General features: G+C 38.0%; 1 protein-coding gene across 13 annotated transcripts in view; it reads left to right on the plus strand.

Moving 5' to 3' along the window:
• MTM1 (myotubularin 1) overlaps nt 1-23,510 on the plus strand; it is a 110,770-nt gene that overhangs the window by 20,527 nt on the left and 66,733 nt on the right. For 4 of the 13 annotated variants that reach the window (XM_016944412.3, XM_063804321.1, XM_016944410.4 and 1 more), the window contains exons 2-4: nt 9,718-9,790; nt 13,610-13,682; nt 15,704-15,798. In XM_016944412.3, the coding sequence (XP_016799901.1) occupies nt 9,728-9,790; nt 13,610-13,682; nt 15,704-15,798 (231 nt within the window). In that variant the 5' untranslated portion in view covers nt 9,718-9,727. Of the gene's footprint in view, nt 1-2,381; nt 2,534-2,968; nt 3,194-9,717; nt 9,791-13,609; nt 13,683-15,703; nt 15,799-18,576; nt 18,622-23,510 lie in introns of those variants that run through there. The other 9 variants (XM_063804316.1, XM_063804325.1, XM_063804317.1 and 6 more) reach the window with 5 other exon arrangements.

The raw sequence follows: 23,510 nt of genomic DNA on the forward strand, positions 1-23,510 counted from the left end.
TTATATATATAAATTATAAATATATATAAATTATATATATTATATAAATTATAAATATATATAAATTGTATATAAATTATAAATATATATAATTTATATATATTGTATATAAATTATATATAATATATAAATTATATATAATATATAATTATAAATATATATAAATTATATATATTATATATAATTATATATATATAATTATATATATTATATATAATTTATAAATATATATAATTATATAATATATAATTTATAAATATATATATAAATTATATATAATATAATTATATATATATAAATTATATATTATATATAATTTATATATATATAAATTATATATAATATATATATATATAAATTATATATATATTATATATAATTTATAAATATATATAAATTATATATAATATATAAATTATATATATAAATTATATATTATATATAAATTATAAATATATATAAATTATATATATTATATATAAATTATATATATTATATATAATTTATAAATATATATAAATTATATATATTATATATAAATTATAAATATATATAAATTATATATATTATATATAAATTATAAATATATATAAATTATATATATTATATATAAATTATAAATATATATAAATTATATATATTATATATAAATTATAAATATATATAAATTATATATATTATATATAAATTATAAATATATATAAATTATATATATTATATATAAATTATAAATATATATAAATTATATATATTATATATAAATTATAAATATATATAAATTATATATATTATATATAAATTATATATATTATATATAAATTATAAATATATATAATTTGCATATATTATATATAAATTATGAATATAAATAATTTGTATATATTATATATAATTTATAAATATAAATAATTTGTATATATTATATAAATTATAAATATATATAAATTATATATATTAAATTAATATATATTTAATATATAATATATTAAATATATATTAAATGTATATTAAACATATATTAAATATATAAAATATATATTATATATATTAAATATATTAAATATATAAAATATATATTATATATATTAAATATATTAAATATATATATTTAATATATATTTCCCATACCTGATCTGGCAGCAAATATATATTTATATATGGCAGCAAATATATATTTTCATATATATATATGAAAATCTGGCACAAAAATACGGTTCTTACATGCATGCCAGGAATGGGAGACATTTCCAAAGATGCTTATAAAAGCACTGTTTATAATTGAAACCTGGAAACAGCTCAAATGATCACTGGGAGGAGAATGGAAAAACCAAGTGCAAAGCAGTGGACTGCTATGCAGCTGTGAAAATGAGTGGAACACAACTATATGCATCAACATTTATGACTCTCTCAACACTATGTGAGAAAAGCAAGTGGCAGAAGAATATATAATGATTCCATTTACATAAGACTTCAGAAACATGGAAAATCATATTATTTAGGGATGTATACATGTGGAAAATTTTAAAGATATGCAAGGGAATATAAACCTAAAAATCAGCCCTAGGGAGGTAGGTTGGAGTACCTTTAATGACTGATGACTAACTTCTCCAAAGTCATGAAAGTTTATGAAGGTGATGCTACATTTGTTTCTTCACTGAATACTGAGTACCCAAACTGTGCTTTGTGCTGGTGCCAGAATGGAAAACGTGGTCCTTGGCCTTAGGAAGTTCTAGAAATCTAAGAGACGGGACACAAAATGTCAAGGCATAAGTACAGGGTAAGAAATGAAATACAATCGTCCCTTGGTATTTGCGGGAAACTGGTTCCAGGACTCCCGAGGATACCAAAATCCTTGGATGCCCAAGTCCTTGATATAAAATGGCATAGTATTTGCATATAACCTTGCATATCCTCCTGTGTACTTTCAGTCCTCTATCGATTACTTATAATACCTAATACAATGGAAATGCTATGTAAATACAAATAAAAATTAGTATTTGAAGTATTTTTCTATTTGTATTATTTGTATTTGTATTATTTTTTGTCATACTGTTTTTTGTGTTTCTTCCCAAATATTTTTGATCCGCAGTTGGTTGAATCCCTAGATGTGGAACTCCTGGATGTGGAGGGCTGACTATATTAGAAATATGTATGGTGTACAGAGAAGTGGAGAGAGAGAGAGAGAGAGAGAGAGAGAGAAAGAGTGTGTGTGTGTGAATGTGTGTGTAGGGGGAGGTCAGGAAAAGCTTTCCATGTTTTGAAGCAGGTAAATGCCAACAAAGCATATGCCAACGAAGCCCCTGCTTCTGCCTTCAAATGAGAGTACCTAGAGGAATTGTTCCAAATGGCAGGTTATCTCCAACCTTTTCTCCTCTCTTCAGTTTTCTAGATACTGTGCACATCCACTCTAGAGTTCCTTTTTTCCCCCCTCCTCCACTACTGATTCTGCTCGGAAGAATCTTCATCAGTAATGCCCAATGCCTGGGCTTTTCTTTGGGGTCCTTTAGCCCAGACCTGAGAAGGTTCTTGGAAAGTAAGGAGATGTTTTGATCTGGCACCTTTGTTACTATCATAGTTATAACTATTTATACGTTTCTATTCTTCAACAATTACTGTTTTAACTTTTGCTAAATAAGTTACTGTTTACTTATAAATTTAAAATGTACTTTTTGTGAATAGTTCTCACAGGGGAAAATAGTTCAATAAAATGCAGTTTTTTTCATTGAGAAGATCAGCTGGGTTCATGAGTTTTGGAATTGGCAGATGCACGGGAACTTGATCTTGTTCCTATTTTAAAACTTTGTTTACTGGCAGGTATTTGACTGTTAAAAAATCCATTGGTGAGTTTAATGATCTGTTTAAATGTGTGCAGTATTGCTAGGTAGCCTTTGTACATTAAAAACAGACAACCTGATAGTAGTTGACTTTTCTAATAGTTTACTTACCATATCACTTTCAATTTATGAAGAATTTCTAAAGTTACCCTGTTCCATGGCCACAGCTCATGCCACTAAAGCCAATCAGCTGTCTTGAAGATGTGCCATTTGTCGTGAGGGGACCAAGAAATAGGGTGAAGAGATCAGCCCAAATCCATCACTAGCCACTGGAAAAAATGATTCAAAATGCATTCTCCACTGAGTCTGAATTATATTATTTTTAGCCAAACGTCTTTGCAACATTTAAAGAAATAAGGGTAGGTATATCATCATGTTTAAAATGAATTGTAAATATCAAAATTATACAGAGAGTGAGATTTTAAATGAAATACTATATAGCATCATATAATTTTCAAAGAGGAATCATCAAACCAAATACACTGTAGCCCTAAGATTTGAAGTGACCAAGACAAATCAAGAAGCTCTAATGCTTCTGTTACATGTGTCTATGTGGACAGTAAGCCACTTACTTGGGGGATCCTTTTTTGGAGTAAATATAGTTAGATTTGTAGCCTATTTTTAGATATCTGAGCCTGAATAGAAAGTAATGAGATGAGATCTGTATGTTAAGTATTTCACAGAAAGATTCCCTGGGCTAGGAGTCAAGTGTTTTCTTTTTTTAATGGAAGGAGGCATATTTGAAGGTAAACTACTGTAAAGCTGATTGGAGTCTTGGCAAGATTAGATTGATCATCTTAGAAAACCTGTGTGCAGAATGGTTAGGCAATCAAGGATATGGTATATTTTGTGGACAACCAACCTAACATATTAGCACCAGTTTGGGGAGTGACTTAAGAGTTCACTGGGCTGGGTGTGGTGGCTCATGCCTGTAATCCTAGCACCACAGGAGGAGGCCGATGTGGGCGGATCACTTGAGGTCAGGGGTTCAAGACCAGCCTGGCCAACGTGGCGAAATCCTGTCGCTACTAAAAATACAAAAATTATCTGGGCATGGTGGCACACATCTGTAATCCCAGCTACTCAGGAGGCTGAGGCAGGAGAATCACTCAAACCCAGGAGGCAGAGGTTACAGTGAGCTGAGGTGGTACCACTGCACTCCAGCCTGGGCGACAGAGTGAGACTCTGTCTCAAAAAAAAAAAAAAAGCATAAAGCATCTCTGGTAGGAGGAAGGGAACTGGTGTTTGAGCATCTTTGTTATGCCATCTGCTGTGCTATAATTTTACCTGTTCCTCATGACAGCACTGTGAGGGCTGGCATCACACCCATTTTACAGACTGGAAACTGCAGTAATTAAGTGAGAGAATTGGGATCTGAGACACAAATTGGTCTGAATACAGAATCCCTTCCTTTTTTTCAACTATATCACACTGTTTTGTAGGTGGGCATAGTGGCATTTTGACAAGCTCTCAATGGTGGGGTTAATAGCTTGTTTTTTAGTTTAAGAGAATATGATTATTATGTACTTTGGCTGAAGACGGTTCACATGGGAATTATTTTAACAGCTTAATGCAGGGCGTGACAGCCTGTTTTTGTAAATAAAATTTTATTGGAATATAGCCCATCATTTATTTACATATTGCTGCTTCAGTGCTACAACGCAGTACTGAGTAGTTGCAACAGAAATGTCTGGGTATCTGGCCCTTTACACGGAAAATTTGTCAGTCCCTTGTTCAAAGGAAAATGTATAAAAATGAACCAAACTTCTGCTTTTGCAGATCATAGTTTATTTTCATGTGAGTTGAGCACTTATTCCCCCCAAATAAACAAATATATGTGTTAAATTGATGGTATACCTGGTCTCAAAATGGCTGGAATATGAACATTTATCTTGGTTCACAGTGATTTGGTTGAGGACGTCTCAAGGTATGTTTCATTTTTTTGCATCCTAGGTGGCCTACAATCCAAGCTACTTTAATGCAAAAAATCAGAATAAATTTATAGTAAATCCTGTGTTTACTGGCACTCCAGGTACAGAACTCTGTGAATGGTTCTCATTGGGGGTGACGCTCCCCCTAGAGGCCAAATTGGAAATGGGGGCATGTTTTGGTTATGGTGTAATTCATTGAAAAATACATTATTTTATTATAAATCACTGTCCTTTTATTTCTCCTTTATATTGGAGTTAGTACAGTATATTGATTTTGTATCATGTTTAGATTGAGGATATCCATGGTTTTCATTTCAGCCTAGCAAAGGGGACTTTACAGAAATTTGTTTTATAAAAAGGGAGTTTCGGGTCTGATGGTATTGAGCACCACTGCCAAAGAGATTTGGCATCTTTTTGAAAACAGACTTCTAAGTAAGGACAACTACCTTAGAAAGACCTGGAATTCTGAACGGAGAGGCTGCTTGTTCTCTGACAAACTTTAGAAGTCAAGTTTTAAGTCTCAGTATGTTTCCATAAGCAGCATCTTTCCAGAGAAAGAGCATGATTGAACTTAACGTAAATGCCAACACAGAGTCATAAACCACATTAAGGCTCATCAAAAGACAAAAGCTGCATACCTTTGTCACTGTTTTGTTTGTATACAGAAAAGTTCAGAAAAACCACTCAGGGCCATTGATCTCAACTCAGGTGATGATGGGAAATAGAGCTCTCCGTGGTGTTTACAGTTTGCTTGCAAAGGCCCTATGAGGCAGAGATCAAAATTATTTTCTAGTTCTGCTGCTTTTAGATTCTTAACATAAGCGTTAAAATGGCATGCATTTTTTAATGTTTTTAGTTAATGTGTGCTTCAGGTTTGTGTATTGTTGTTTTTCATATTCAACAGAAAAGGAAAAACAGTTCCTTAGTCTGGAAAAAGGGCGCAGTGAAAGAGGTTTTTGTATCTGCCTCCACAGATTCAACTGACCAATCCCAGCCCCCTGTACTGGGACGGCTGTACCTTAATTTGAAATGTTCATGGAAAAGTCTATAAGGGAAGGTAGCATTACTCAAATTATTTTCAGTGCAAATCGTTTCAAAGGGGTACAAGTTAACCCTGCAGTTAACTACATAACAGTATATACACTTAAATCTGCTGCCCAGAACCACCCTGCCTGGACCATCCTGATCAGCCAAGGCCTTGTCGTACCATTTCAAACATGAGTTTGTATGAACCTCTGGCTTAAGTGAAATATTACACTGCCAACAACTGTTATGTTCCTTGGCCAATCCTTAATTGCCCAGTTCATTCACTCATTTAACAAATACCTGTTAAGTATCTTTTGGGTGCCAGGCACTGTTACAGGTGCTGTAAATAAATAAAACAGATTAAATTCTTGGGGCTTAGAGGCCCCAAAGGTTGGTTGGCTAGGTGAGTTGAGTTCTCTTAACTATGTTTCTTAGTCTCAAGCTGTTCTACTGAGATTGGGACCAGTCACGTGCAACCTGGTTTCCTTCCAGAGACCACTTAGAAGCACTTTTCTGTAGGTAGAAGGGACTCTGCAATGCAGGGAGACCTAGGCTAGAGTTGTCCCTGCCAGTAAGTCACTCCAGGACCTTGTCACACACCCTCTAGGCCCCCCGCATCTCCTCTGTAACAGGAGAGGGTTGGGCTTAAATCATCTCAAAGGTTATTTTGGGGGATCAAGAGTGATAGAAGTCTACCTCTGGTTAGAATGCTGTAGTTAACATATATATACGGAATCAAATTTTAATTTTTGCTTTAAAGCCAAGGTAGCCAAAAATCAACATTTTTTTGTTTGTTTTTTAAATAAAAAGGATAAAAAAACTTGATTGTTAGGGCTTTGGGATGAAATACTCTGTAACCAAAAGGGTAGCTGATTTTTGTAGACTTCACTGTAGCTTCTGATTATCATCCAACTGCCTTTACACTAACATAGTCATTTTATACACGAAGATATGGATGAGCTTTCTTTGCTTGGTAAGTTAGAGACAGCCCAGGGCTTGTACACACCTGTCTAGTACATTTTCCAAAGTACTACACTGCTTTCCATTTTCCTATTAGAGTCATTATTGTCTTTTTTTTTTTTTTTTTAAGCAAAAAGCACTTTATAACTGAGTGGCTGCTAGCCATGCGCTATCCCTGTATTAGTTAACTTTTCTCCTAGTATTTCCAAGGTCAGGACTAATTTGTAGAATTGGCTAAGACATTGGCATTCACTAGCTATCCTTTTGTGCTCATAAAAATTAAAAATTTTAAAAATACTAGTAATTTGTTAACAGATACACTGTGTGGTTCCAAGCCCTTCATGAATGTATTAATTCATTTGTTTCACCTAATAATGTTGATGTAAAATGGGGGTAATAGCAACCAAAGCCCAGAGAAGTTAAATAACCTACTCAAGGTCAAATGGTGAGTTGGAGAGTTGGAATTTGAATGTAGTCAGCTGCAACATTTGTGCACACCAGCATGATGCTGTTCCAGCTTCTATAATCTTCAGAGATCAATCAAAACCATTCAACAAAGAGAGGCTCACTGATGAGATTTTAAAGTAAGCCTCATTGTGGAACTGGCACATGTTATCTGGACCTTTGGATTTCTCGGATGTGTACTTGATCCAACTATTAACAGTAGTAGTAGTGTCTGGTGTTCCTCTAAAAATTAGAGCTTTAGACATAAAGACTGCATATTGTTCGGTTTCATTTATATGAAATTCCCAAAGTGGGCAAATTTATAGAGATAGCAAATTCGTGGTTGCTGGAGGATTGGGAGTGGTGGGTGACTGCTAATGGGTATGGGGTGGGGTTTCTCTTTGGGATGGTAAAAGTGTTCTAAAATTGATTGTGGTGATGGGTGGCACAACTTTGGATATACTAAAAACCTTTAAATTGTACACTTGAAAAGGGTGAACTGTATGGTATGTGAGTTGTAGTAAAACAGTTAAATGAAGGGAAAATGAGGGATTTCGTCCTTTATATTCATTTTAAATTGAAATTTTTTCATGAAAATCAGAAATAGCAGGAAGACTCATCATTCTTTTATGGCCCATGAATAAACAGGGTGGTGACGTTGACTGAGTTGACTGTACAACCAGGATTTTAGATTTTTTCTACTGACTTGATAGTAAGAATTTAACTTTTTGTTTTAAAATGTTGACTTACATTAGTGAAGCATTTTAAATATTAAAGTATCTATACTAAAAGGTAGTTTTATATCTGTTACTGAAGAAAATCTGCCCCTAATATATATAGTCTTGTTTTGTCAATAGAAAAATTTCAGAGCAGATACATCTGACTTGCTCCATAGTTCATCTCATCCATTCTGCTGTCTCTGAGAATAATGGGTTATTTTGCTTGGACATGAACTTAAGGTTAGAAAGGTTTTTCAAAGCATATTTTACGATTTTGTCTGAATTTAATTCATTTTAGTGTTATTCATTAATCTTTTTAAAAAGTTACTTTTAATTTTGCATTGTGCTACCTGTAGGTAGTTTCAGCTCTTCTAAGTTGAGTATCTCTTTCTATAAAGACGTATTTTGCTCTAATTGTTAATTTTCAAGCATCAGTGGTAGTTGCCTAGTTCCAGTGTTCTGGGATTTGGTGAACTAGTATACATGTTTGCCCCATCATGACATTTCACAGTATTGTATATTTGCCGCATAATCATTCACCAGATAGTTGTGAGTTCCAGTGTGCACCAGGATACAGCCACGAACCAGACAGACACAAGCCTTGGCCTTGTAGTGTTGAACTCTCACGGGGGAATCCTGACAGTCCTAACCTTGTAAGATGGCCCCTATCTGGCCATCTCCCCACCTCTTCATCCTGGTGGCTGTCTTTTTCTGTGACTTCGTCACCTCTCTTGACTATTTCTTAAGGACAGTGGCCAGTACTGTGAAGCTATTAAATCCCACTAGATTTTGTGCCAAGGTGTGTTAACCCATTTATGCCTAGTGTTCCACTATTGGAACGCTAAGCTTGTGGGAGTTATTTACATCCTGCTGCTCAAGGTCATCACCAAGGTCTGATTTTTCACAAAAATAATTTGCAACCTCCGGCATAAATGGGTTAATGTTCTCCATTGCTGGATTTTGTTAGTGTGTCTGGTTGCTCTTAATACAGCCTGGCAAAAAGATATTTATAAATATCCACAGTCACCTGGTTGAATTGGATGTAGTTTACCTCCCGCCGACTTTATATGTATCTATCTGTGTCCTAAACTTTGATAAAATAACCAAAGCATTACTTAGTGTTCTGTTGTTGCTGTAATCTTCTTAAGTCTAAATAAATCCTTGCGTTAAAATGGTATTTGTGTATGTTCTGAATATAATGCTTTCATTTATGCCTGAATTGTGATGAATATGCATTACTTAAATGAAGTATATACTTTCCCTAGAAAATACTGATTAAATCAAATCTTACCAATTTGATTTCAATCAAATCCATGCCACTCTAAACTGCCATCATTTGGAGAAAACAAAATTCTTAAAAGAGAAAATAGTGTGAGTTAAATTGTCCATTCTTTTTTCATTCTGCTCGGCTGCCTCTAAATTATCTTTAAAAATTAAGGAGTATGGAAATTTGAGGCCTGTTGCACAATTAATAAACATTAAGTTTTTTTAGATGGCAATTAGAGCACTAGGAATTAAAATTCCTGGAATGTGTATGGCGTCTTCTGCTGAGCTCCCCCTTGTGCATTTAGCTCCCCTTGTCTGTTCTCCCCTAGTCCCCTGCACCTTTATTGGAGCTCTCACATACTGCCTGTGCTCTGGTTCATCGTTTGTATGTCTTATTACCACTGGGGCCTAGTATGGAAATAGAACCTGTAAAGTAGTACCGTTTGCTCTCAGTTGCCATATTTAAGTCTCAGATGTCACATATGTTTGAAATTGCATACAAATTCAGTTGATATTGAATGTTGTGTTTCTTGGTAGAGTTTCCAGGATGGCTTCTGCATCAACTTCTAAATATAATTCACACTCCTTGGAGAATGAGTCTATTAAGAGGGTAAGTTGAATTTTCAGATTTATCTGTCTCTTTCCTTGCATTTATTTTGATATTTGAATATTAGGTCATTTTGGGCTGGCCTATTGAATTATGAATTTTATTATTCATTCACATATAAATACATTTATACATGTGGTTTCTTTATTGTCTCACCTTGTTCTAGAAAAGCTTTTTTTTTTTTTGGAGACAGAGTCTCGCTCCGTAGCCCAGGTTGGAGTGCAGTGGCGAGATCTCAGCTCACTGCAACCTCCGCCTCCCAGATTCAAGTGATTCTCCTGCCTCAGCCTCCCTAGTAGCTGGGATTACAGGCGCGTGCTACCACACCCGGCTAATTTTTGTATTTTTAGTAGAGACGGGGTTTCACCATGTTGGCCAGGCTTGTCTTGAACTCCTGACCTCAGGTGATCCACTTGCCTCGGCCTCCCAAAGTGCTGGGATTTACAGGAGTGAGCTACCACGCCCGGCCCAGAAAAGCTTTTAGATAGAATACCTTATATGTGTTAAGTGAGTTTTACATTTGTAAATCCTTTCACATAACTTCATTTTTGAAAACCTCTGTCTCGTGAAATTACTGCTAGACCTTATGTTTAAGGTACTAGGCAATCCTCCACCTGGAAAGGTTGCTGAAGGACATACTGGAAGGCTAAGGCCTGCTGAGCAGGCTGCTACGCCTTCCTAAATATTGGCATTATTTTCTAATTATGATAAAATTGTTGCATAACCAAAACAAATACAACTTTAACAGAAAATGGTTCAAGGTATCCAGGGGGAGATTGTGTAATTAGAGGGAGATTTTGGAATGTGCATTCAAAGGAAGGGATTAATTTAAAATAAGCTTTATTCATGGCCCTTTAAGGCCCTAAGATTATCCACCAGAAAGGCTAATTTATACTCCCACCAGGTGAATAGAGATGCCTAAGCAATCAGAAGGGAGCAAAAGGTGATCTTTTCATTGGTATTTCTTGATTACTAATGAGGTTAACCTTTTTTAAAAAAGTGTGTTTATGGTCAGGTGAGGTGGCTCATGCTTGTAATCCTAGCACTTTAGGAGGCCAAGGTGGGAGGATCACTTGAGCTCAAGAGTTCAAGACTGGCCTAGGCAACATAGTGAAACCCTGTCTCTACCAAAGATACAAAAAATTAGCCGAGTGTGATGGCGTGCGCCCATAGTTCCAACTACTCAGGAGGCTGAGGTGGGAGATTGTTTGAGCCTGGGAGGCAGAGGTTGCAGTGAGCCGAGATCTCACCACTGCACTCCAGCCTGGGCGACAGAGTGAGATCCTGTCTCAAATAAGTAAATAAAAGTGTGTTTGTTATTAGTTTGCATTTCTCTTGTGAAGTGATTGTTCATGTCCTTTATTTGGCTTTTGGGGATTTTGAGGGGAGTTCTTATTGATTATGTGTTCCGTGTGTGTGTGTATATGTGTATGTGTGTGTATAATTTTTTTTTGAGACAGAGTCTAACTCTGTCCCTCAGGCTGGAGTGCAGTGGTGCAATCCTGGCTCACTGCAACCTCTGCCTCCTGGGTTCAAGTGATTCTCGTGCCTCAGCCTCCCGAGTAGCTGGGATTACAGGTGTGCACCATCACACCTGGCTAATTTTTGTATTTTTAGTAGAGTTGGGGTTTCACCATGTTGGCCATGCTGGTCTTGAACTCCTGGCCTCAAGCTATCCACCTGCCTTAGCCTCCCAAAGTGCTGGGATTACAGGCATGGACCACCACACCTGGCTTGTTCCTTATATTTTGATAATCAGCTCTATAATATGTTACAAGTCTTCTTCCTGATTTATTGTTGGCCTTTTAATTGTATTTATGGTATTTTGATTTTGAAATACTGAAGTTTAAAGTTTTTATGTGATCACATATATCAATCTATATTTTCTGTTTTGGGTACCTACAAGGACCATCCTCATCTCCAAGATTATATGTTTTTATTGTATTTAAGTATTTTTATGTTACCAGAATCAGTTCTAAACACAGGAGTAATTTCAAGAATGTAACTATAAATCCTTTGTGTAATGCTGCTCTGGTATAATGTATAGCCTATGTTAATCCCATGTTATCCTGTTTTAATCAGACATTCACTTCCCTTATTTTGTGGTTGACCTAGAACTGTGGTATTTAAAAGGTATACTGAGTATTGCATTTGCTCGTTATGCCTGTTTTTAGTTAGTGAGAGGGAGTGTTAAAGGGTGATAATTTCTTTCCTCTCTTACAATTTATATAAGGTGTGTGGTTTTGCTTCTCATTGAGGAAGGCATTCCTGGCTGAGAACAGTTTGTCTTGCCCAGCTGGTTAAAATGTTTAGCTTGCAAGTACTAGAAAATTTTTTAAATTGGCTAGGAATTTTCATTCTGCCTCTGAATGAAAAAAAAAACATTAAAGATTCAGCATAACACCCCTCTTTGACAGCTTATATCTCACCTGAATATACAATTCACATTTCTCTTGTTTCATAATAATTCTCCCCATTTGCATAGCCTCTGATAGTTTACAGAAGTGTGCACAGTAGCTCACACCTGTAATCCCAGCACTTTGGAAGGTCAAGGCAGGCAGATCACCTGAGGCCAGGAGTTCAAGACCAGCCTGGCCAACATGGTGAAACCCCGTCTCTACTCAAAATGCAAAAATTAGCTGGGCGTGGTGGCACACACCTGTAGTCCCAGCTACTCAGGAGACCGAGGCATGAGAATCTCTTGAACCTGGGAGCTGGGAGGCAGACGTTGCAGTAAGCCAAGATTGCACCACTGTTGCCTGGCAACAGAGCAAGACTGTCTCAAAAAATAAAAATGTGCTTGTATATATATTTTTTCACTTAATACTCACAAAACTGCTCTAACGGAAGCATGAGTAACTTCACTTATGAAATGATTGCAGTGTGATTTTGGACAACAAATAGAAAAAAATGAAATATTGCTGAAAAAAACTTTTTGCCCAAACAGATGTTAGTGATGTGCCTCAAATGTCATCAGACTAGCACCTGCAACACATCTTCGTATTAATCCACTAGGGCAGCTGAATAACCTGAAAGACAATGGGTAGCTATGGCAAATTAGGCTCTGCGAACTCGCCTGCAGGTTGTAGTGGTTAATATTACTGTGCCCACCTAGCAGAGCTGTGGAAGTGATTGAATGAGGCACATGCTTGGGAATACCTCTAAAGCCAGGAAGCCTAGAGAAATAGTAAAGTGATGTGAAGAATTTGTACAAATGGCTCCTAAGACTTTTGCCAGCTCAAAAGTTCTCTGACAGACCACTCTTTCCTCTTATCTAGGACAGGGATCTTAGTAAATGTGAGGAAGTAAAAAGAGAGGAAGGGTCTTAGTGAAATAGGAAACGCAATAGGTAATCACAATGATTTTCGGGCATTGTAATAGGATTCTGGCTAATGGCTGTGCTGTTATTCAGTTAAGCCTCTGTGGAATTGAAGTTTTCCTTCCTACTCTTCCCAAAAGATGGCTGAATATGAAAAAAAGAAAGCTGCTACAGTGTATGTGTATCTATAGAACACACTTAATGTTTACTTTTTATCACTTTCTCGAAAGCTGTTAACTTTAAAGTGCTTGGAAATGTAGTTTAAAAAATAATATTATTGAAAAGCATGCTAGCATTATTTAATACTAGTTTGACACATCTAATTAATGTTGGTGCCAGATTGTAACTTTTTTGTTTGAATTTTTGTGCCAGTTTTCCCAAATGCTAAATCTCTAATGCTTTTTCTTTAAAAAACATATTTCTAGTGGCTTGTATTCCTAGTTGCTTAAAAACAGTGTGTAAATGTAACGTCATTACTTCTGATGCATCTGTTTTGTTTCTAGACGTCTCGAGATGGAGTCAATCGGGATCTCACTGAGGCTGTTCCTCGACTTCCGGGAGAAACACTAATCACTGGTAAGGACCTGCTGACATAAGATTTGCATAACTTGAGGAGAAGTCTGGCAGGATCAGGTGGCTTCAGTCCCGCTTACTCTTTAGCAGTCAGGCTTAGACAAATAGGCTACCTTTGTTTAGAAGCGTTAACACAGAACTCTCTGCATCCCTTTCTTGATTAAAGAGTTCTTTCAAGAGCTTCATGCTCACAAGGGTAGTGATATTCTTGTGTCTGTACCAAAGACTGAGAATGATTTAGGGGAAAAAAATGTGGATTATCTCTTGAAAGTCTCTCATTGGAGCCATAAGCTCTCATGGTTTAAGGTTGTAAGAGCAAAATGATTTCCAGTCAATGATGCATGCTTTAAAATGATAAACTTAAAGGCTTGAAGGCTTAATCATTCTCCTCTTTGAAGTATAGGAGAACATATTGCTTTAAAATATCTTTCATCTGTCAGAAAATGGAAGTTAGTATTTAGGTAATATTTTGATGTTATTTTTCATGATAAACGTATACTAAAAGGAAGGGATCAACTTTGGAAGGGCTAGATCACTACGGCTTAAGAATATAGAAGCATCTGACAGCTTCTAAGCCAAGTGCTAATGTTCTGGGCAAATTTTATATGTGGATTAACACCCTCCTTTCAGACTTCAATGTATTTGAAGCAGATGTGATGACCATTGTTCCAGGGAACCTTTTGATTAATTCAGATCTGGGTTGTTTAGCTTAAATGGCTAAAACCTGGTGCTAATTAGATGGCGGGCCTCAGCGAGGTACCTTTGGGAATTAGCCATACACCGTGAGAAATTCTCTTCTGAGTCCACAAACTTGCACACATTCTAGTCTTGAAATGGAGACCAGTGGGATGTGTTCATCCCAATTTCTGGATAAGAGCAAAGAAGATATTTTACTTTTGATCGTCTTCATATATGAAGTTTTGGTGGTAGGTATCAGCGCCTGAACCTTAACCCAGGTGGTAACTAATGGAACTAGCATAAAGTAGCTTTATTAAGTATTTTTTATTTAGAACTTGAGGAGAAAGGGATTTCAAAATCATTACGAGTCATTAACACATTCAAGGACATCCCTGAAAGATGAGAGGCATATTTCTATTATAATTAATTATTCTGATTTAGCTTCTCCTTATGTTTATTCTACCAAAGATGTACTATTCTTTCGGCCACCTGTTTTATATCACTTCAGTGTTTGAAATGAACCTAGCCAAACTCTATTCTAGACTATTAAAAAGAAAAAGGTTTGGTGCGGTGGCTCACACCTGTAATCCTAGCACTTTGAGAGGCCAAAGTAGGAGGATCACTTGAGGCCAGGAATTGGAGACCAGCCTGGGCAACACAGCAAAACTTCATCTTTACTAAAAATTAAAAAACGAGCTGGGTGCAGTGGCGCATACCCATAGTCCCAGCTACTCAGGAGGCTGAGGTGGGAGGATTGCTTGAGCCTGAGAGGTTGAGGCTGCAGTGAGCCATGATTGTGCCACTGAACTCCAGCTTGGGCAATAGAGCAAGACCCTATCTCAAAAACAAAAAAAGACAGAATAAACTGGAAAGATTTCTACTGCTGACATTTATTTATTAAAAACATGATTATGTTTCTGTGGTTAGAGATTGGTAGCCTCATCTCTCAGTCTAGTGGTTAGTCCGTGAGACTGTCCCAGGTGAGTTGCCGTCCTCTGGCTGAAGTAGCTCAAATAGTTACCTTTACAACCACCTTAGGGTAGCAGCAGCAGTATTCTCATTCACTTCTATTGTCACCTTGCCCCAGGTAGTGACAGCATTGTGGGAAAGCTCAGGGAAGCACTGTTAGTGCCTGGAGGTGGTGTGGCCCCACTAGTTCTCCCACTACCCCAACTCAACCCAGCACGGTAATGTAGAAACATTGCCAGTGCTTGCTTTCAGCCTTTTCAGTAATTTTTAAAATTGTAGTTATTCTTAGCTGAATAGTTTATATTAAATTAGTGCCATTTGTTGTGTATCTTGGTATCTATTTCCATTATTTTAGGGTACTTTTTTTATCTTAATAGACAAAGAAGTTATTTACATATGTCCTTTCAATGGCCCCATTAAGGGAAGAGTTTACATCACAAATTATCGTCTTTATTTAAGAAGTTTGGAAACGGTAAGTAGAATATAAGACCATAAAGATGACCCTAACTGTTAAAGATAATGCTAAATTGTTTCTCTTCTACTTTGCAAGATTGACTGTGGGTCAAATTAACATGGGGTATATTTGCTTCTCAACTCTTAATTTTTTGCTTATGCAAAACTCATTTAACACTAACACTTGTATATGTAAGGAACAGGGTCAATTAAAAAAAGTCTTATCCCTCATAATGGTGGGGGAGGGGTTAGTAATTGTAACCATTTGCTAGTTTGGAGAAGTTAGGTGTAGAACAGTGGTTCTTTGCCAGAAGCACATATGAAACCCACTTATGGAGCTTAAAACACAGTATCCATAAAAGTTAAAAATAAAAAAATACAGATGTCCTCGATAGACTGCATCAGAATATCCAGACCTGTGGTCCCGGCACAGTTATATTTTCTAAAATATCACAGAGGAAGATAGTGATGTGAATTTCTGGGTAAAGCCCAGCATTCTAGAACTTTTCCAAGTGTTCAATGATAAAGTACCAGGTAGCAGTGTAGAACTAGGATGACTATGGTATGGCTTACTGCCACTCTACCTTTTCAATCCCTGACCATGAAAGGTTTGTCACAGCATTCTGAGGAATGTTCCATCACTAGGACAATAACATGGAAAAGAGATGCCCCAGAAAGGGAAGAGAGAGTGAGTAGCTGCTGTGGCTGTCACCGAAGGACTTCCAGTGGATGTGGTGGGTTGTCATTGCCCAGGTCAGCCTGAAGGGGAGGTATATTTTGATAGGATGTGAATGGGGAAAGAGGTCCAGGGTTCACAGAGAGTAGCCCATCAGCAGCTTCTACACAGGTGACCTTGAGGCTGTCGGGGAAATGTAGCTTTTGTTTTATTGCTTTTACCCCACCATTTTTTAGGACAGTTCTAATCTAGATTAGTTTGTATCTTTTAATCTTTTTTTCTTTTATGGTGTTCATTATTATGTCTGAATTCTGAAAAAATGCTGTTTATTATCCCCATTGCCTTAGCTGTGGGAGCCCACTTTTATAGCTGCCCCAACTTCTGGAATCTCCTCTAGCACAGTGCTTGTAGGGACATGTACATGGATCAGGCCACAGGGCATTTTATTTATGTGACTCTGTTCAAACTTTTAAGTAAGAGTGGAGATGAGTGAATGTTCTAGATTTCCAGAATGGGAAAGAAGATTCTGAAAATTAACAACAGCGAGCTGCATGTTCACCCTTGGCAACAATTGGCAAAAATTCTACAAATAATCATTTTAAACAAGATTTTTAAGTCCTTAGAAAAGAAACCAACCATTGGGAGTGTTATTGACACATTGTCTTGATGGAACCAAGGCCATATGACAGACCCCGGTAAAGACACCTGGGCCAAATGGTGGCAGTACACTTAGGTGGAGTTACAGCCTATGGATTTCAGGCTTAATGCTAGGAAGGGTGGTCGCTAACATCTTGCTGTGTAGGGCCCTTCCTTTCCAGCATTTCTGATGCAATGCAGAGGAGCACATAGAAGACATGCATTTCCAATGTATGAAAAACCCCATACTAGCCAATGTGTGCTAGGTGATGGGATCAGGGTTTGAAATGATCTTAACTTGGTAGGATATTGGAGCAAAACTAATAATATAAAATTGATATAGATAACAGTTACTCAGTTGTTATCAGTAAAGGATGGGAGGTCTGTCTTAACGGATCCAAGCTTATTTGAACCAGTAATTGGATATGACTGATTAAAAAGTTAATATTCCCCTAGGCTGAGTTAACAGAAGTATAACATAATTGCCAGACAAAATGTAACAATAGCCCCATCTGAAGTGTTGTATTCCAAGCCAGATGCCAAGTTTTAAGAGGGACATTAACAAACTGAAGAGAGTTCAGACACAGATAACCAGGTTAGTGAAGGGACTGCAGTTGGAGCAGTGATCAAAATAAATGCTGATCTTGTCTGAAGAAAAGATGACTAAAAAGGGACATGATGGACCCATCTTTGAATATTTGAAGTGCCTTTCTGTGGAGCAGGGATTCGATTTATTCTGTATCGCTCCCAAGGGTCAAATTAGGATAGATTGAAAGATTTTATGCTAATATATGTGAGAATTATCAAAAGTTGCAATTAAACATTATGGTCCCTTTTGCTGCTTGTACTCTTGGCTTTTTGACTCACCCTGTGTACCCAGTTCCACCTTATGCTGTCACTGATGATGAACTGGGGAAGTTATTCAAACTGATGATATGACAAGGTTGTGTATGTAGTGTGACCTCAACTACGAAAAACAAAAATTATCTGTAGAAAAGAGGCTGGAAAGAAGTACACCAAAGGTTTCAGTATTTGGGCTATCTGAAGAAAGGGATTATGCATGTCTTGTCTTCTTCCTTTCACTTGTCAATATTTTTCAAAAACCCAGAATGAACATGTATTACTTTTACAATTGGGAGAATTCTCAGCAAGTTTTATTTTTGTTTGTATATGATGCCCTAGAGGATGGAGTTAGTGCTGAGTGGGTGAATAAAATGCCTGTCTGACACTGACTACTAACTTATTTCTTCTTCCACTAAGTTTTACATAAACATTTTGAGCAATTGGCCACAACATTTAGTCCAAGTATAAAAGCAAGCAGCTGACAGCAGAAAACATCATATAAAGAATGCCATTTAAATGGTTATACAGGAGTCTAAAAACATAGTCATCATAGTGTTTCTTCAATTAAAGTCCTAAACAAGAACATTAACTGTGGATTCTGCTGCAAACTGAAAAAAATTTTGTTGCATGTTTGACAAAAAGCTGTCATCTCACTGGCGTTTTGAAGTGGACACCTGTTTGTTTCAGGTATGTAAACACTGCAGTAGGAGTGATGAGTCCAGATGTGTGTGGTCTGATTCTGGAGTCAGCTCTGCTATTTTGTAAGGAGTCAAGGGCAGATTCCCTGCCTCCTGTTGCCCAGAGAAGTAGAGAAAGAGTGTCCATGTCCTGAGATTGCCACAGTGGCCTGCTTCTACCTAGCCCTCCTTGCCTGGTCTGCCCCTGCATTCTGGCCCACGCCCTGTCTCCAGCGTGTTCGTCCTTAGAGTGAGGCCGACCAGCTTGTTTCTCAGTTCCAAAACTATCATCGGTTCCCTGTTGCCCACAGAGTGAAATCCATTCTCTTGGTATGGCCTAAAAGTCCTTCTGACTCCTCCAACCTTGACTTACATCACTTCTTCCCAAGTGCATTGTTCTCAAACTACGCAGAGCCTTTCCTTCTCCCATCATGCATGTGCCATTCTCACGGAACCTGGATGCCCTTTCTCCACCCCTTTCAGAAGCTGCTAGTCATCCTTCAGAACCTACCTCAAGAGCCACACCCTCTCTGGATTCTTCCCCAGCTTCTCTTGAAGGAATCATTCCTTCTTTGTGTCCCTGCAGCCTTTTCTTCATGCCTCTGTGTTATTAACACATTGCTATGAAACCTTCCCTGGCCCTTTAGCTAAACTTTTAATATGTCTTTTCTGTGTTTAATTTTTCTCTTGAGTGCTTGTCACTGTGTCCTATGTTATATATTTCACTGATTCATCTTGTTTGTTGTCTCTCTAAGGACAAGGATGCTTGTCTGTCTATTCACTGATGTTCTTTCAGTTCTTGGGAAGGAGTCTGGCACATTGAAGATGCTAAGTCAGTGTGTGTTGAATGAATGGATTCTGTCATATTTATTTGCTGCTATGTCTGTGGTCTTATCAAATGCTGAGTCTGTTTGGTCCTTCATGCCTAGCTAGTACAGTGTCCTGGTAGACAGTAATACAGAGTAAAAGTGTATTGAGTGAACTTGGGAGGAATTGGGCTCCTAAGTTGTTAGTGCTGCTCAGAGGGCAAAGGCCTAGTCACTGTGGTTTGACCACAGTATGGCTCCTGCTACAATGTGGCATCTTGAATACTAACATTGCTTCTGGATTTGAGAAATCCCATAGCTACCTTTTGGCCTTGAGGGTACTAAGGAATTTGGCTTTGGGTTAATGTTGTGACTATAGTAGGGCCTACTGTAGGTAGGTGATACCCTGTAATCTGGTAGACTACCATGAGTAAGACTGCTTTCAGGATTCCTTCCAGGAGCACTTTGTGTTTAGGTGCTCTAGTGCATGAGAAAGATACCTTAACCCTCGTTCATTCAGGCATTCATGTCTTCATTCCAGAAACATTCACTGAGCACCATGGTGAATTTAATACTGTGCAAGGTGCACAATACTATACCCTGAGGCCTGCATAACCTCATAGGATATAGAGTTGAGTAATTGTGGTATAATATGACAAAGCCTACAGTGGTATGCATAGTGCTGTGAGAAGGAAGAAGATGTACAAGGGAAAAGACGATTATGCCAGTGTAGCAAGTCATAGAATGCTTTATAGAGGAGATGATACTTGAACCAACTCTTGAAGAATGGTAACAATTTTCTGGACAGGAAGGAAAAAGGAGCATATCAGGTAGAGAGTTACCGTGTCTATATGGTACTTTTCTGTATCGCATGTATAACAATATGGAAAAGCACCATTTGTTATGAAGATGGTTGAATGATCGGTTGGAGCTGGAACATTGGGGGTTGATGGAGGAGTGGGGAACAGAAGAGGATGAGGCTGGAAGAAGAGCCAGCAGCCTTAAGAGTCTCATAAGTCACAGTTAAGCAGTATGCAAGTTACACAGACAATGACATATCCAATGTGATTTCAGGAAGAGAACTCTGGCTGCAGTGTGTGTGTGATGGGTTAGGGGCGGGAGAGACTGAAGTCAGGAAGCCCAACTAGGAAGTTATTTTAGTTTCCCAGGTAAGTGATAAGGGCCTTAATACAGTCATAGTGGAGATAGAAAAGAGGGGACAGCCATGAGAGATTTGGAGGGCTTGAGTGGCCATTTGGAAGATGGAGTTGAACAAACTTTCACTTGAAAGATAGGAGCTGCTCCCATTCATCTGAATAGACATATTACAGGAGAAGGAAGATGTTGTAGATAAGCCCAATGGGGAAATTAGTCTGAAGGCATGGACTTACAGCTCTACAACTACCACGTGGAAATGGCTCAGAAGCAGTTGGAAACCTGACTCTGAAGCTTCTGAAGTCATTAGCATATTGGTAGCACTAAAGACCACAGACATTCATGAGCTGGGAAGAGTATGTAACATAAAAATATATGGGCTAAGGAGAGGACCCCGGGGGACATGGACACTTTTCCATGGTGCGGAGAGCGAGAAGAGCCAGTGGAGACAACCAAGTGGCAGCAGCCAAAGCAGTAGAAAATCTTTGGATAAAGGGCTGTGATGGAAGTCAGTAGGAGAGAGAATCTCAAGAAGGAAGGGAGCAGACCATGGTATGAAATGTTGCAAGTTTCAGTAAGATAAAGAATGAAAAGAGGCCATGGAGTGTGTGGCCAGGAGGAGGCTCACAGGAGCCCCAGCGAGAACAGATTCCATGGAGATGTGAGTCCTTGGGTCTTTCTCGCAGTCCTCTTCCACCTTGCTCTTTCTGTAAAGATTCTGCAGCTTCCAGGCCTCAGCAAGCTGCTCTGCATTTATTCTTCTCCCCGTGGCTTTAAGCTACCCCCTTGGCTTTAGTCACTTCCATGCACATGAAATTGTATAGTAACAAAGCTCCTTAGAGTTTACCCAGCCTTTTTCCATTGACTCTTTCATCTGAGCATGACAACAGCTGACAGATAGGCAAAGCAGATGCTACCCTAGCCATGTTTTTTCCCCTAGTGCTACCTCTCTTTTGAGCCCCAGTTTCTCTTTCCTTACTGCCTGCTGGAGATCCCTTGAGTTTTCACCTGGCATCCCAGACTCATGGTCAAGCTGAAATTGTTCAACTCAATTTTCTCCCTCCCCCGAGTTCCTTCTTTTGGTGTTCTTGTTTCTCTTAATGGTGCCATTTTCTTCTCATCACCCTGGAGTCTCCTCTGTCTACCCATCCCCGCTTCTCTGTAGACTTCATCACATTTGCCTCATCCTTTCTAGTCACGTTGCCCTACCCTCATCCCCGGTGTCTGTCTCCTAGGCCCTGGCAGTCTCCTTCAGCTAGGCCTCCCTGACTTCAGCATCTCTCCCTTCTATTCTATCTGCTCCCTAAGACATACCTGCAGTCTTCTCATTCCCTTACTCAGAAACTCTCCTTTCCTACCTTATCGCACATTCCCTAGCCAGGTGTTCACGGTCCTCACCACTCTGCTGCCATCTTATCTTCCCAGCATTGCTCTTTCTCCCCTCCCTTGTGTATACACCCCGTGCTTTGGCTCCCATAAGCAACTTGGTCTTCCTAAACAAGCCCTCTGCCTCCTCACCTGTGGACTTATCGTGCAGCCATTTTGTCCCCCTAGAGCATACATTCATCCCCACCCCATCTCTGCCATTTGCCCCCGACTCCTCTTAAAAGTCGTTCTGAAGTATTTGCTATAGAAAGCTTATGAAAAATAACATAAATGTCTGTGGGTCCACCACCCAGCTGAAGGAATTCCATCCTTTCCTCCCTCTTCACAGCAGAGGTAATCACCATCCAAAAGTTGGTATTTCTCACTCGTGGTCATTTCACACATCCCTTTTTAAAATAGAATGGAATATAGGAAATGTGGAGGAAGCTAAAGGAATGGGGGCTTTTAAGGCTTCCAGTGGAGCAGATCATAACCCTTGGTCAGTATAATTTGGCTCTAGGTTCAGGACTGCTGGCAGGGTGAGAAACATGTTGGATATAGAGTTTTCATTTTCTGAAGACAAGTCAGAAACAGCACATTCTTCCTGGATTAAATTCAAGGACAAATTTGTTGTTTGGCTTTTCTCTAAAAGATAGTGACACAGTGATTCAATTCTTCAGGCAGTGTATTACCCAAAGATTCTTGAATCCTTTTCAATTTGATGGCTCTTTTGTTGATTCTCTATAAAGATGGAGCATACAGTGTTAACTTTTAGTTGGTAAAAGTGCTTCTGTGAAGAAGTATATAATGTGGCCTACTTTGTTTTTCTGATGAGTTGCCAGTGCAAAGGTAATATTTGGAGAATCAAGACGAGTAGGCAGTTTACATGTCTGTCAAACTCTGTCTCAAATACCTGGTTATGAAATGGCTTTCAGATGGGTGCTGGGTGTTGTGCCATCTAAGAGCTGGGCATGGAACAAGTGCAGCAGTACTCGGGTTTCCTCATCTCTATTGGTGGCTGTCATTGGATCTGTAAGCCTTGGATACTACCAGGAAGGGAGGCAGAGTTTACCTTTCAGTGTGAGCATTTCAAAGCCAGACCTATATTCTTTTTCAGAGGGAAGGCCAGTCCACTTAATTACAAGCACAGCCAAAAAGGATTCCTGTAGTATTTTTTCCTTGAAGAAAAAAAAAAAAAGCATTGGAAACTTTTCAAGACTGTCCTTTTCAGGTCCTTCTCTCTAGTGGATTTGGCGCCTCTTTTCATTTTATAGTAGGTGAAATAATGCTAAATAGACTATAATAAAACACCCTAGTCTGTCCATAAATCGGAACATCAGTGGGAGCATAGGATCCATGCTATAGGTATTATTTTAAACTTCCAGTCTTAAATCATCTTCTTATATTGCTGCTGCAAAATGAATGCCTTCTTCACATTAAAAAACAAAACAAAACAAAACAAAAACCTAATTCCTGCCAGTACCCTTGGTTCCTTTGTCCCTTGTCCCCATGCTAATCCCCAAACTTTAGGGTCTGTAAGCTACTAAGCTCTGATGTTGAAAGTCACATAACA

Source organism: Pan troglodytes, chromosome X (assembly GCF_028858775.2).
Source record: "Pan troglodytes isolate AG18354 chromosome X, NHGRI_mPanTro3-v2.0_pri, whole genome shotgun sequence".
In the NCBI taxonomy this organism is placed as follows: domain Eukaryota; kingdom Metazoa; phylum Chordata; class Mammalia; order Primates; family Hominidae; genus Pan; species Pan troglodytes.